This window comes from Vigna angularis, chromosome 3 (assembly GCF_016808095.1).
Source record: "Vigna angularis cultivar LongXiaoDou No.4 chromosome 3, ASM1680809v1, whole genome shotgun sequence".
Taxonomy (NCBI): domain Eukaryota; kingdom Viridiplantae; phylum Streptophyta; class Magnoliopsida; order Fabales; family Fabaceae; genus Vigna; species Vigna angularis.
This window is the reverse complement of record NC_068972.1, coordinates 5,723,580-5,739,250: the sequence shown is the minus strand read 5'-3', so window position 1 is coordinate 5,739,250 and position 15,671 is coordinate 5,723,580. Positions and strand designations below refer to the sequence as shown.

The 15,671-nt window shown below is 26.4% G+C and overlaps 1 protein-coding gene across 1 annotated transcript; it reads left to right on the top strand.

Moving 5' to 3' along the window:
• The first annotated feature begins 8,089 nt into the window (after nucleotides 1-8,089).
• Nucleotides 8,090-9,514, top strand: LOC108325690 (transcription factor bHLH118). Its single transcript, XM_052874920.1, has 3 exons — nucleotides 8,090-8,601; nucleotides 8,708-9,043; nucleotides 9,164-9,514. Exons 1-3 carry the CDS (start codon nucleotides 8,284-8,286, stop codon nucleotides 9,245-9,247), a joined length of 738 nt encoding a protein of 245 aa, XP_052730880.1. The 5' UTR covers nucleotides 8,090-8,283; the 3' UTR covers nucleotides 9,248-9,514.
• Nucleotides 9,515-15,671: the final 6,157 nt, after the last annotated feature.

Sequence of the window (15,671 nt, the reverse complement as noted above, 5' to 3'; positions counted from 1 at the left end):
CATTAAATCAACCTTATAATTTCATAATGGATATTTAAACAATATCTATAAATATTTAAAACAACATCCATAATGTATGTTTAAAACTAAAATATTTATAATATGATGTTTGTTTTCTTCTTTAAACACATGCTGTATATAATATAAAGTGTTTATTGCAGTGTCTTTTATAACAAAAATCAAATTTAGAGATTGATTGTGAATGTTTTGACTATTGTATGCCATATGGTTTAATTTTACTGGCAGATGTTAGAACTTAACTTGGGTTATGTCATCGCTGATTTTGATCTTTCTATTATTGAAATGAATGAGATATATAAAATTACAATTTGTATAATTATATATTGATTGAAAATAATATTAATGTTTAAAATGTCTTATGATTGTCTTTAACTACTGAGTGATTAAAAACATTTTTATGATAATATTAGGTTACAAAATTTGAAATAGATATATGTCTGAAAATAAAAATATAATTTTTTTATAGCCAAACCAGTAAATCTAAGTTTGAATGAAATTCTTTTTTATTTAGATTAATGGGTGGAAAAATTATAAACTCCGAATCAGACCAACGCAATGAAATTTGAATGATTTAAATTTGTTTTATCCTATATTTAAACCAAAGTACCTTTTCTACATATAGATTTTTGGATGCCTATCAGCAGTTACTATATCTGATGACAAAATCTTTTATCGGGCTAATTTGCAATTGTTCTTATTTCTTTTAGTAATAAACTAATTAAATGATTTGAATATTTTCTACTTTTTTTAAAAAAATCAATTACATTTTCTTAATTTGATATAATAAACTAATTTTTTCTCTTTTAAAAAAAATTAAATGAGAAATTTAAAACAATAAAATAATATTGAAATAAACTTCAAAATAGTGTCACAAAATAAGTTATAATTTAAAAAAAATGTTATAATTTCATACATTACTGTAAAAGAAATTATTTCAGCAGTCTCAAACATTTTTGTCTGTATAGATAATCGTTTTAACAACTTGTCCCTTTTAAACAATTACTTTCTACAATTCACGCACAAGCAGTTTGCATAAGATGTTACATATGCATGGTCTTGACCTTTTTTATGTTTCAATAATAAAATTAAATTACACGTTATGCAAAACGTGCTCTTCACTGTAGCTTTAACGGCGGATAGAACTTTATCTATTTGGTTGGTCAACCCTCGTAGTAGTAATGTAAAGCTTACGTGTAGATAGAAATACAAAGATGACAATCACAAAAAACACCAACAATAATAGTGTCAAGTTAATTTCCATGATAAGCAGGCACAAATTAATAATTATACTTTAAAGTTTCATTAATCATTCTTATTTTTAAAATTAAATAAATTTATTTTTATGTCATCTTTATACAAATTATTTAGGCTTTATTAATTTCGTCTAAATATTTGGAGTGTTATAATAAATTTAAAATATGAAAATTTTAAAAATCATAGCAAAAGAGTAACACAAGTTGAAAGGATCTATCGATACTAACACGTTAGACATACGCTTTTACAGTAATAAAAATGTATCACCTCAATCAGAGAGTAGTGGAATTAATCAAATACATGAGATTGAGTTAAGCAGTGCAATTATTAGTGTGTCCTTTATATCCAACTTTAAGTAGGGGACCACCAATCTTCTGATTTAAGTTTTGGATATAATCTACGGCCATGCCTATTTGATCTGATGCCCAACGCTTTCCCCGTAACCCAACACCAAAATCAAAACATCAAACCAAAACCCACCTTTTGTTATGCATATCTGTAAATATCCCACCCAAGCTTAAATTATTACACCAAAGAAAGCTGCAATAATATCACCAGTAGTTGCTATTAAAAATATAGTAGCAAGGACAACCTTTGACGAGTTCGAAAGCAAGTGAAGAGCGGAGAGATGAACCTAGAACAGACATTCTCGTTCTCCTTTTTTTTTTCAATTTCCACTACGAATGATCTTCTTCTCATGATTGTCTGAGGTGGACAATATTATATGCTGATTCTCTTCGTTCATTTTCTGTCCAGGATCACTCCCCTCAAGTGATTCTTGATCCCAGTTCAGATCTTGTTCAATAATATATCGTCTTGCTTATTGAATACAAGATCTTTCCAAAGAGGAAATATGTGTTAAGGAAAAACAATTGACCGATGACTATGATTTAGAAACTCAACCTTCAATTTTCCTACGTCTTTCCTTTTCCATTATGTGTTTTGGTGTATGTTATTTGTATGTTTTTTTTTTAATAGTTGATATCACTTTTGTCTTTTTATATTATTAATCAAATTAAGTATACTTCTTTGGTCTGTACGACCTTCGATATCCTGAATGTAATCAAAATGGTGCAGGATCTCTTTTGGGAGCTTATGAAAAAGGCCACTTCAGAGTCAATTGGGATCGGTCCTTCTGGTTTAGCTTATTTATAGTTTTGTCGTTCAAATTTGAATTAGTCTAATTTAAAAAAAAATGAATTTAGAATTTTACATGGTAAAAATATATTTACACTTAAATTTGTATTTTCTAGCAAATTGGTCAGGCAGGAGTTTACGATAAATTTAAGATATGCATATTGTTAAATGTTCAAAAAGGTAAGAAGTTTAGTGAAAATTAATTTTGAAGGAATTTATATAATGTGATATTAGAATTTCAAGAGGAATTTTTTAGATTTTCTATTTTGGTTATTGATTTAAACATACGAAATTTAATTGATTCCGTTTGTAAAAAATAAAGAATAAAATTTTAAATCAATGAAGTGGACGCTCACAATTTAAGGTTCGGAGGAGTATTTTATAAGGACTATAAGAAATAAATAAATAAACTCCTCAATAAATTTGAATTAATTTATACAGTTATTAAAAGCAAAATTTAAAAAAGTATTTTGTGAAAATTTTCTGTGTATATTAATTTTAGCGTATGGGTGTGAAAACTAACGACAGAATATGATATGCACTTGCAAGCAGAATTTGGATTTGCAGCTCAATGGAGATACAAGGAAGATGATTGCCAGCATTCTTCATTTGTGCTTCAGATGGGTTTGTTACCTGGCAGTGCCAAGCAATAAATAGAGATTCTTCATTTGTTAAAATCTTTAAGTTTTGTTCTTCAAATTGATTCTGACATTTTATTTTAGTGGTCAAATTTCAAAAGACAAAAAGATGACAAAAACACGTCATGAACCAACGATCATAAACAAATTTATATTTCTTTTCACTAGATTAACAATAAATTGGGACCTCTAAAATATATTATTTTAACCGTAAGTCTGTAAAGGAAATATTGTAAGAATTAATTATTATAATCAATCATCACATTCACATTATTCAATTTAAAATATGAAATTGGCACTAAGTAATATGTTTCCGATTTTACTTTTTTTTATTCGATTTTAAAATCTGATTAAATGTGAATTTTTTTCTTATCAGATTTCAAAATTTAGTTATATGTAAATTTTTCTTTTTCATCATATTATAAAACCTGATTATGTATACATTATTTTACCAGATTTAAAAATTTAGTTATATCCCTAAAAAATTAATTGGATTTGGTGTTGCAGTTCACGTCACATCTTTCATATTTTTTGTTATTCGATTTATTATTATGTAGAGGATAAAATGAGAAAAAGAAAAACTTTAGAGGTGCAAAAAGAAAAATATGAGGTGCAGGAAGAAGAACCCCAACTTTTAGTTAACGGATTAGTTTAGTTGGGTTGAAGCCCATGTCCACCTACTTAATTTTAAATCTTCACTGAGTTTTCCTTTCTATTCTTTCTCATGATTTGCCAAACAAACATAAACACAAGTTTTAGAACACCTGTTCAATATTAAAGAAAAACATATCTATAAATGTTTTTTCTTTAGATGCATTTCTCTTAAATACTTATATAAATAGAAAATAAAAAAACAGAATAACTTCTTTATAAGTTAAAATTAATTTATTTGATGTAAAATATCCAAAAACAGATCGGTCATTTGATGTAAAGCTAATATTTCTTTATCCATATGTATTAGCTGTTTGAAGATGTCAAAGATAAATAAGAAAGACCAGTGAAATTGTTTAGATTAAAAAAAAATACTAAATGAAAAAAAAAGTTCGTCTATATTTATTATTATTACTGCTATTATTTATGTTACTATTATTATTATTATTATTTGGTTTATTCTGTTTTATTTGATTTTAGTCAATTAAAATTTTTGTTTAATCAACTACGAAATTAATTTATAGGTATAAATTATTATAAAAGTTAAAAAGTACACACTTTTCCTATTATTCTTTGCACACAAGAAGGAAAAGTTGGATGAAGTTTTTTTTTCGTAATTATTGCCTCGTTTTTTCAACTTTAGTGGTATTCATCGCTCCAAGCACACATTATATGTGTTTGATATATTGCTCAATTAATGAACTAAATAGTAAATAAAAAGAAAGAAAGATATAAAAGAATATAATTATATAAATGACATTTATGTTATTTTAGACAAAAATAAATTACTGAAATACTAAAATAGTACAATAATTATTATTTTTTATATAAAATTGAAATAAGTAATATATTTATTTAATTTTTTTTCCATAATAGTTATAGTTTGTCTATGTAATTTTTATCATGATTTGATGTGATCGTTGTTTCCGTATTCTTTTATTACTTATTATAGTAGCGGTGTATATTAGAAATTAAAAATTAATTTATTTTGCTCTCGGAAAGGTATTTAGTTCTTTTGTAAAGGTAATAGATTGGGGTTATAGTGTGGAATTAATTTGTAGATTATGTATTACTATTATCTTTCGTATGTACAACTTGCTACCATTATAGTTCCTAAACATGTGTGATATATCCTTCTTTTTTTTATTCTTTCACGTTGAGAAGACGATCTCATGTCTTTAAAGTACGATTCTAAACCTCAAGAACGCCAAGCCCTTCAAATTTAATATGACAACTGGGTTACACCAACGACTGTGACTTTCCATCTAATCACACTTCTTTTTTCCAATTTTCTTTCTATCATTTGGTTAATCTTTTATTAAGAATATCAAGTTAAAAAAATAAAAAAGAATTTTACATTTTAAGCATATGCTTCAATTGCAAACGGGTGAGTTGTTCCAGATTTTGGTGGTATTTTAATGTCTGGTATATGTGATCATTGATTACATGGGTAAGATCCATTTACATCCCCGATGACTACATGCATGACTTCAAGCAGAAGAAGACTGTGCAAAAGTTTAATTATTATCACTATTTCTTTAATTTCATATCTTGTTTTCTCAAGGACCTTGAAAATGTCTTAATTCTTGTCTTGCTTTTAATATATTATTTAGACGTTGCTCACTCTGACTCTTTCTAGTAAACAATTTTAATATGATACTTCACCAAGTTGAGTTTGATCATTGTATAATGTAAAAGTGATGCATTCACATTTTTTTATAACAATGATCGATCGATAGTATAATATAAGGAGAAAATATCTCCATTATGTATGATTACGATTCACCTTTTTATTTTAATGGTTGGTGTTTTACAATTATAAAGATTAATTCTTAGGTTGTTGATGTGTGGTTTGTAATTTGTAACTTTGTATTAATTGAAAAACTTTGTCTTAAATTCTATTTACATTGGCAACTTTTGTCTTTTAAGCATATGGGACCATTTCAAAGTCACAACTTTACCTAAGAAGTGAATTGAAGTTGAAATATTTTAATGGAAGGAGCCAAAACTTTTGACCTGAATTTGAGATCAAGACGCACTGCAAGGTTCTTGTGTCGTAAACACCATTATAGCCACAAATTATCATTATATTAATGCAAGATCCCATGATTGTGTGAAAAGAAAATATCATAAAGCATCTAAAGTCTTTTTCCTAAAATATTGCTACAAAATAACGTGGCAGCTTCAAGTGAATATCTACCACGAGGCAACGTGGATGCATCTACAACACAAAATTTAACTTCCTTATTGGAAAGATAAATTATGAAATATCATGAAAAGTAATATATATATATTAAATTGAAGAGTTTGGTAGAAGGTTTTCTAATATAGAGTCGAGATCAACCATTTTACTGGAAGGTTTAATTCTAAGTTACTCTGTCGTTGTTAGGCAAAATCGTTTGTCGATTTCGTCAAATTAAAAGATTATTTTTCATGTCAAAATCTGTAAAAATTCAACAACTCAACATATCTTATTTAGATTTATAGATTTTAGAATTAAGTTTTAATTAACAAAGAACTAACTATAATTCAATCAATAATTAACATTAATTTTTTACTGAGATCTTTGCAATCATGAAGGAAACTCGTATGGAAAAACATAACGTTCAGACTATGAAATCGTCGGACAATTTATTAAATAATATAAACTATGATGATGTTTAATAATCCTTAAAAATATCTATTTTATTATATAAATCCATGTGTGATCTTTTTAATCTATTTTATTTGAAAGAACAATTTATTAAATAATATAAAGTACGATGATGTTGTTACGGTAAGAACTTTTTTGTCCGAATTAACATTCTTTAATTTCAAATAATTTATTTATTTTTTATCTGTTGATGGTATGTTAATATTTTGTGATTGTATTATTTACACGAGTAAATTGATATAGCTGTGAGTTTCAAAGATAATTATGCCGATTCAAGTTACGTTTGAGTTACTTTTGAATGAATGCAAATATAGTTATCTAAGTTATCCTAAAATATGTGTAGAAATAATAGGAGATGAAGATTTACATAGTATTTCTAGTAGATAGAATTTATGGTGTCTTACACAATATATCTATGCTTGCCCTGGCAATAATTTTTTTTTATTTGAATAGATGAAATATAAAACTTCCCCAAAATAAAAGAGATAAAATAAATTACAAATAAATAAAGAGTTACCTATAATAAAATTTTGATCTAACAAATCTTGATGATTAAATTATTATTGTGTACTTTTATGGGTATAGTTTGATTATAGAAAGATATCCGGTAAATTTATAATTTAAAAAAGAAGATACGTTATCTATAAAAATTTTAAAAGATGAACTTTTAAATAAGTAAAAAATAATTACTTTAAATATGCTTATTAGCATTGTTTAAAAGATGTTCTTTATTTTTATTTAATTTAAAATTGTAGCTTTTAATTGGTCGGGGGAATAAAAGTAAAATATCAAATGTAAAGATATCCAATCAATAAAAAGTCATACAGGATGGGAGTTGCGGCGATATTCATTAAAGAGTTTTTACAGAGAAATTGCCAGCAGGTTGTGACCATGAAGCATTATATTAATATCCACTGGTTTTGTATTTCAAATATTAAAAGAATCTTATTGAATATATAACAGTAAATAATAATTAATAATCCGGGTATATTTTTAAAAAGAATTACTAAAATTTTAGCAGAAAATAAAGAAAAAACAGACAAATTTAATATCCTTTCAATTTGTCGAAGAATTTGTTTTTTGCGAGCTTACTTGAAAGCTGGGGCACATAAAGAAAGAGATATTGATTAATATTTGGTAAACAACTAAACCTACTTATTTTATCGAGTTATTCAAATTAATAAAAAATAATAATGATACTTTGACAATATTTTAACATCATCTATGTGTCATTTTGTAATTAATCTAAAATTACTTCACAATCAATAATAATAATCATAAACATTAATATAAACCAATCACATAATAACACGTAGACGATGTTAAAATATTATAAAAAAAAATCTTGTCAAATATGGTTATTTTAAAATACACTTGTTGTTAGACGAACATAGGTAGGGTGTACGAATTCACCAAACCCTACCCGCCCAACATTTTAAATTTTTCTTTTGAATGGATGAAAAAATCTAAATAAATAAATAAAAGGATAAACATATCCCCACGCCAAATAAAAACGTTTCCTTAATTAACTCAAGCTTTCTCTCTGTAAAAATTAAAAAGGAAAGATTTTACAAAAACCGACTAATTTTATGATAGAAAAAAAAAACATCTTTCTTTCAAAGAAAGTTAGTATTAATTGAAGTCATGGTGCTTAATTAAGTAGCATTGATATTCTTATGTGAAGGTCATAAGGTGGGGTTGTGTTATGAACAGTAGCCTCAAATAATTAGTCGGAAAGTGAGGTCAGTGTTCACATACTATCACTTCCCTCCGTGAAAGGATAGCTATATATGGAGGAGGAATCTTTGGCATATAAGGCCACTCCTCTCTCAAACAAAACATCACATTAATTACATCAAACTACAATGTTTCTGTTTCCTTAACCAGGATAATAATTTGGAACAGTACTGTTGATCAAGCTGACCAACCATGTTTCCTTTACAACGCGGCAATGAGCTGGTGATCCAATTTTCTAATGCCCTCCAACCGCAACACAAAATCTCTAAAGATCTCATCCTGGATGATCACAACAGCGATAATCCGCCCCTTGTCGCTTATTCAGACAAAAAAGTGCGTACTAGGCCCCCCAATAAACTCTTTTATGCGCCTGAAACCAGTCACGCTAATTCTGCAGAAGAAGAATACGCAAAGAAGATGGTTCACAGAGAGATTGAGAGGCAAAGGAGGCAAGAAATGGCAACCCTTCATGCCTCTCTTAGATCCCTTCTCCCTCTTCCCTTCATCAAGGTCAGACAATTAATTATATATATCTCTACTTTTTCATTTCTTTTTCTTTTCCTGATTGTGTTCTGGTTAGGGTTATTAGTATAATTTTATTCTACTGGAGTTTCAGGGAAAGAGGTCGATGTCTGATCAAATGAACGAGGCGGTGAATTACATAAACCACCTGCAGAAGAATATTAAAGAATTGAGTGAGAAGAGGGATAAGCTGAAGAAGAAAGTTGCCATAAATTCCAGCCTCGAAAGCCGTGAGAACAAGCATGAATCATGTGGTTTCACTGTCCGCCAAACTAGTAGTGGAGCTGTGGGAATCGAAATCAGTGGATTGAGTGAGGAAGGGGTTTCACTTTCTAAACTGTTGGAACTGTTGTTAGAAGAGGGACTTGAAGTTGTTTGTTGTCTTTCAACTAAAGTCAATGGCAGACTACTCCACAGTTTGCAGTGTGAGGTATGTACACATTCTTGTCTTTCTTTATGGTGTTACACGTTTTTTATCTTGTTAAAAAGTATGCATATACTAATATTTTACGTTTCCCTTCTATTATTGGTGAAATGTGTTCACTCACAGGTTGTCAATTCCGACACTGTAGATCTGTCTGAGCTGAGAAGAAAATTCTCCAATGTAGTTCCATCATTTAGAGTTTCTGAATAAAACTTTGGTTTGGATATTTCTAGGCTCACTGTCTGCTGATCAACTGGAAATTATAACATACATAACCATATATCTTCCCTTTCTAACTGATTCTTAATTTGTCACTCGGTTACACTATATATTTTGGACAAATTTTTTTCTAAACCTTGTACTTTCAGTTTCGGGAAGAGAAGGGACAAATCTGGTGTAGATAAAATTTGCCTCCTCTTTCTCTTAACAATTTCTACGCTATTTGAAATTTAACGTGATGGAGAGAGTTATGTTTCATTGATTTCATAACCACATTCATCTCTAATTACATATGCTACTTACCCTTGAGAAATCTGTCGTCCACTATATATTATATAAATTTCGTGATATTTAGATATAATGACCTTCAATCGTCCTGTTTATTGATTCATCATAATTTGACAGAGTAACTAATTGGTAGAAGTATTCCTTCTGATCTTAACATGTTTCTTAGGTTTGAATTATTTTCAGGTTGAATGTTGAAAATTTTCCCACACACAAATCTATACAAGAAAAAAGAAGTTAACTTACCAATAAAAAGACTGTGGGACTACCATCTACAGAAATACCATCATCTCAAAATGTTGTTTAAACTCGTTTGATCTTGTATTAAAAATTACTTACTTTTAACAAAAGAATGGTATATATAATAAGAATCTTTAGACTTGATGTCCATATATAACTGAGATTTAACTGTAGCGTACTAACTATCTCAAAACTTAAAAGCTTTTAGGTATAACAAACAGTGTCATGATTATCAAACAAAAGACATAGTGGCCAAGAACAGCCTGCTTCATGATAACTCAAAACTTTTTAAAACATTTCAATTACACCATCGTACTTATCTACCTGAGGGTGTATTAAGAGAAATTTTCTTAACAGAAGGGAAAAATCGTCTTTTAAGACGTACAACATTGAACAAAACTTTATCTTTTACATTAAATTTTTTGTATAAATGACATGGAACAAAACCCTGATCAATATCTTCAAGGGATCAAGCTATATGTTTTTCAGTAACGTAGGATTTTTATAGTGTTAATGTACGCCAGCATTTATCTCTCTCCAGACAAAGAGAAAACAAAAACCGGCAAATTCTGATGAAGCATGATGCATGTGCATGGCTTGCCTACAATACAGTCTTTTGCATGTTCATGCATGAGCTGAGTTCAAGTTAGCTTAGCCGGTTTAAATAGTTTGAACGGAGATACTTTGAATTCACATATTTATCCTAATTAGAATGTTTTGACAATTAAGTCAGAAATCACAGGATAGATATAACGTTAAAATATCTGTCTTCGAATAGCTTAATAACAATTCCATAAGGAGATCATTGTTAATGTCTGCAAATTATGTGAAGATGTGTAGATATCTCTTATTAGCCACTTTCCCCTAGTTTATCATGATCAGAAGGACCTTGTGTATTCTTTAAAAGATATGTCTAAAATAGAATCTTATTATTTTGTTCTGCATACGATACTTTTGTTTGGTTTCATTTTTAATTCCTTTAGCAGATTTTATTTTATGTCCTTCTCACATATGGCAGAATAAAACATTCGATTATTTATCTTGTGTTCGGAACTCCTAAGTTAGGTTTTCAAACGAAGATGAAAATAAATATTTTCAAACACTTATGTTTGATCTGTTTTCTTTTTTCCACATTGATTTGAAGTTAGATTAAACTGCTTTGCTACTGTTTGGATGGTAAATTATTTAACTTTATATCCTACAAAAGCACACATGTCGGCTTTGAAATAAGAAAAATCGAGGAACCAAAATTTCAAAATTCTAATTGACGTAAATGTTAGGATGTAAAAATAGTTGTCTTGTTAGTTTGTTAAATGATATATATATGATTGCTTGGAATTTAATATGTCAGTTACACGTGAAAATTCTATTGTCATAATATTTAATTTAATGATTCATATTTGATTATTTTTCTAATATACATTTTCTACACCTAGTCCGTAAATATTATGATATATAACATTTTTTTAAAGGTTTTGGAATAAACTTGTCATATCATGTTATATAAGGAAAATCATACGTTAATAGTAATAACTTTATTTCGATAATACTTATTATATTAAAATGAATTACTAATAAGAATTAAAAGAAATATTATTACATAATAGTTATTCAAAATAACGATTGTCAAAGTATTGGAACTCTTATAATAGGTTTTCATCTTTTATATATATATAACAAAATTATAATTTAAAGTAAATAATAATAATTTTCTTAATAAAAATATCAATTTAAAATATATAAATAAAGTACAAAAATTTATCTTACAAATTGGTTTTGTAAAATTGAGTTAAGTATATAGTCTACTTCTTAACATATATTATATATCATCCTAACGAAATTTATTATTTCTTGAGTATAATATTTTATCCGTCATCGAATTGTTATTGGACTGTTTATTAATGTTTAATTTTACTTTCAGTGTTTTGAAAGTCTCAAATTAATTAGATATAAAATTATTTTACAGTATATAAATGAATGTAAATTTTATCTTATAAATCAATTTTATAAAATTGATTAGATATGAAATTTAATTTTTAACATTTAAAAAAAAACAAATATTTATGAGATGTAATTTTGAATTGAAACAATACATATGTGTAAATGATAAATGATGCACGAGACAAGTTTGGAAAAATATAGAAATTATCCATTTTCTATCAGCTTATATTCATGGAATAAAGTGACAATAAATGTATAATCGGTTTCAATTCAACTTATGGTGTATTATGTATAACAAACTTGCATTCCATATTTGTATAGATTAATTCCATAACTAAAAAGTGAATGTATAGGCCTAATGAAACACTAAGGGTAACGTAATGTTGAAATCACATAATGGTAGTCAAAAGAATTAAAGAAAAACATTCTCAAGAATACCAAACAAGAAACACTTTACGCCTCAAATGGGAAATAACCTTAATGGCAGGAGTATAATTAATCTAGAAAAACCTCATATTAGAGGCTTAAGTCCTTAACAATGAAATATATATAGAATTATAATATACCTATCTATCTATATAATTATACTATTTTATTATATAAAGGAGATTTCTCATTTTGATGTACACATTTATTTTTCATTTTTACTCTTTAAATATATTTTTTTAAAATTAAAGTAATTATTTTTATAATTTTATCCTTTTAATGACCGTTTTTAAAAATTGTAATTTTTTATTTGATCATTTTTTTAAATTAAAATAATTATTTATAATAAAATTGTAAAAATTATTTACATTTATTTTTATAATTATAATTTTATTATAAAAAGGTAAACCCACATATGTAATGTATTTGTTTTGTCTAGTATATATAAAGAGCATATGTTTTTTCAAAGTTAATCTTTTAAGTAATCGTTTGATATATTTTAAATTAAAATAAATTTAGTTATATTTTAAAGTGAAAATAATTATTTACAATAAATCATAATTAATTGCAAAAGCCCAATTCGGGTCACATATAAAATATTTAGAATGTTGAGGAGTATTGTTCTCTCCACCACCACCAAATGTGCATCACCTCATGTCTAATTTGTTCTTCTTATCATTTAATTATTGCACAGTAAAATAGATGTCAACATCCGTTTCACCGAATGTTGATATCCGTGAACAGATTTTTACATTCGTAGAAGGTTACATCTTTTAACTTTTTTTTTGTTATTTTAGTTTATTATTTTTATTTTAGATTTTATTTTAATAATGTTTTTTATTTGTATATATTTATGTTTTTGTATTTTTTATTTTATTTGTATATATTTAATAATGTTATAAATATATTTAAAAACATATAGTTAAGTTGGAAAATAGATGTGAAAATCCTTCCATGGATATTAACATGTACCATCAAACTAATTTAATTAAATTAATAATTATTTCATTAAATAAAATAAAATAAATTTACATATAATTACGTAACATATTATAAAAAAACAAAAAACTTTAAATACTCTATAAATTAATTTAAAATACAATAACTTCAATGGTGACATATTCGTTTGATTATAAATATTTTAAAACATGGTGATGCAGGGAGAATTTGGGGTGACATAGGAAGTAACCCTCAATGTTGAGTTGAAATCCGAAATGAAATGGTCTTTGAAGAATGAAAACTATTGGGCCTGCGGGTTTTTAAGAGGATCAATTTCAGGGCATTTTGTTTCCTGCACCTCCTGTTTTCTTCCTTAACCTCATACCCTTATTGAAATGACTTCATTATCCTTAATGAAAAACCTAAAATCACTCCATCTTCCATTTCTTCTCACGTGTTCCTCTGCACAACATGGCTACACTCACTTCATCCCCTATACGTTCATTTCCTCCATCGATAGTGAGAAGCTTTTGAAGATGAAAATCAACGTTTTTTTTTGTATCGTTGCAACCCTTAAACCCCTAATTTCACTGTTCTTTCTTCATCATTGAAAAACCTACATGTTCTGAAAGATCCATTATCACCAACAACTAAGTTTATAGAAATCTCGCTTCGCGACTCCGTTTGGTCATAGAATCACCTCAAAATACCTATTTTTATGTGTTTTGAAGTGTTCTTTTGGTGTGTTTCATATTAAATAAATTTAATCATATATATATAGAGAGAGAGAACATATCATTAATTATCATTAAATATGTTAAAGTTATTATACGTTATTAATTAATTTATTAAAGTCTTTTAATAATATTAAATATTCAAATATTGTTACTAATGAAAAATAAGTGTATGTCATCTATAATGGTTTTAAGAAATGTTTACCATACAAATTATTTGAGCTTAAAATCATGACTACGGTCTAGTGTTAGAACATAAAATACTATTACCACCTTATATAATATATTTTTATGTAGCTTTTGAATACATTAATTATTTTTTAAATTAACTAACAATGTATAAAGGATTGATATGCAAATTTAGAATTTAGTTGCATAACAAGATTGAATAATAAATCAAATAATTATGATATTTTTTATTTTTTAGTCAATTTTTTCTTATTCTTAAAACCAATTATATCTTTAACAATCAAACACATTTGGCAAGACAACAAAATATTCAAAGTGAATATTTGACTTTATATTTTTTTGATAATATTAAATATACAAAGATTGTTACTGATGTACTTAAATGTAAATAAAAAATAAGTGTATCTATAATGCTTTAAAACAAATGTTCATCAAACAAATGATCTAGGATAAAGATTTTACATTATTCCTACAGGTAAAAACATTGTAACAAAATATGCATACTGCGAACATATAATTCATTCAATTATAATCTAATTTGAACCTTTTTTTCAATTGAGAAATAACTAAAATAACAATTAAGGTGATTTTAATTATTAAAATCATTTATTTATATCAAATCCACAATCACTATTTTAAATAATACTTCTTAGTATATTTTTAATTTATTACATATTTATTTTAAGTTTGTAAAACTTATTTATTTTCATTGTTGAAATAGAATATTTTATTAATTATTATAAAAAATATGTAAAAATATTTACTAATATTTTATTTAGATCAAAATTCCTTATTTTAATAGGCGCAATTATCTGATTTGATGAAATAACATAAATATATTATCAATATAAAAATAATAAATTTTTTATTCAATTCTATAAAATAAAATATTTATATTATTTTTAATTATTTTCCACAAATTTAAATTTACATATTAAATATATTTTATTTTTTTAAAACTCCCATACAAAAATTGTTATCATTTTAATTTTACTAACATCCAATATACGTGGATGCAACACTATAACTAAATGCAATTGTTTATAAATAAACATCATCATAATATAAGTAATTCAAAATTTGAAATCTAAAAATATGTATTTGAATTTGAAATTCAAAATGTAAAAAAAATATAAAAAGTTGAAGCTTTTTTAATGGATCATTAATATTGTTAAGTTAATGTCTCTTATTTAAATCATATTTATCATCATAATTTAAAATATAATAATATAAATTTTAAACATCTGGATTTACTTTTAATTATAATAAAAATAAAATTCAGTAGTTTAGGTACATTTTGAAAGGAGTAAACACCTAGCCTTTATTTCATGTTTGTTTTAAAATGTAATATGAAAATTGACACTAAAAAACCTGTATCCTTTGTGATCATGTGCATCACTTCGGAATAACTGGAGTTGTCTGAACTACTTGCCGACTTGAATTTATTCACAGTTTGCTTTACGAATAGAATGCAATTATTTTGTTGCATGAGAATTTTCAAGCAGATTCAATCCCAAATCCATTTGTTTCTCTTATTGTAAAATTATGTGAGAATAATTCTGTAAGAAAAGCAAGTTGCTTGATATCAAATTACTTATGAATTCAGGCATTCATCAGACATCCTCTGGTTTTGGTCCATTTTCCAGCAAGCAGAGTGCCTG

What these genes read in the sequence shown, in the direction of transcription:
- LOC108325690 (XM_052874920.1), top strand. Translation starts at nt 8,284, where the DNA reads ATGTTTCCTTTACAACGCGGCAATGAGCTGGTGATCCAATTTTCTAAT. An exon ending in TCCCTCTTCCCTTCATCAAG is followed by an intron (nt 8,602 to 8,707) that starts GTCAGACAATTA and finishes CTGGAGTTTCAG; the next exon opens with GGAAAGAGGTCGATGTCTGA. An exon ending in TCCACAGTTTGCAGTGTGAG is followed by an intron (nt 9,044 to 9,163) that starts GTATGTACACAT and finishes GTTCACTCACAG; the next exon opens with GTTGTCAATTCCGACACTGT.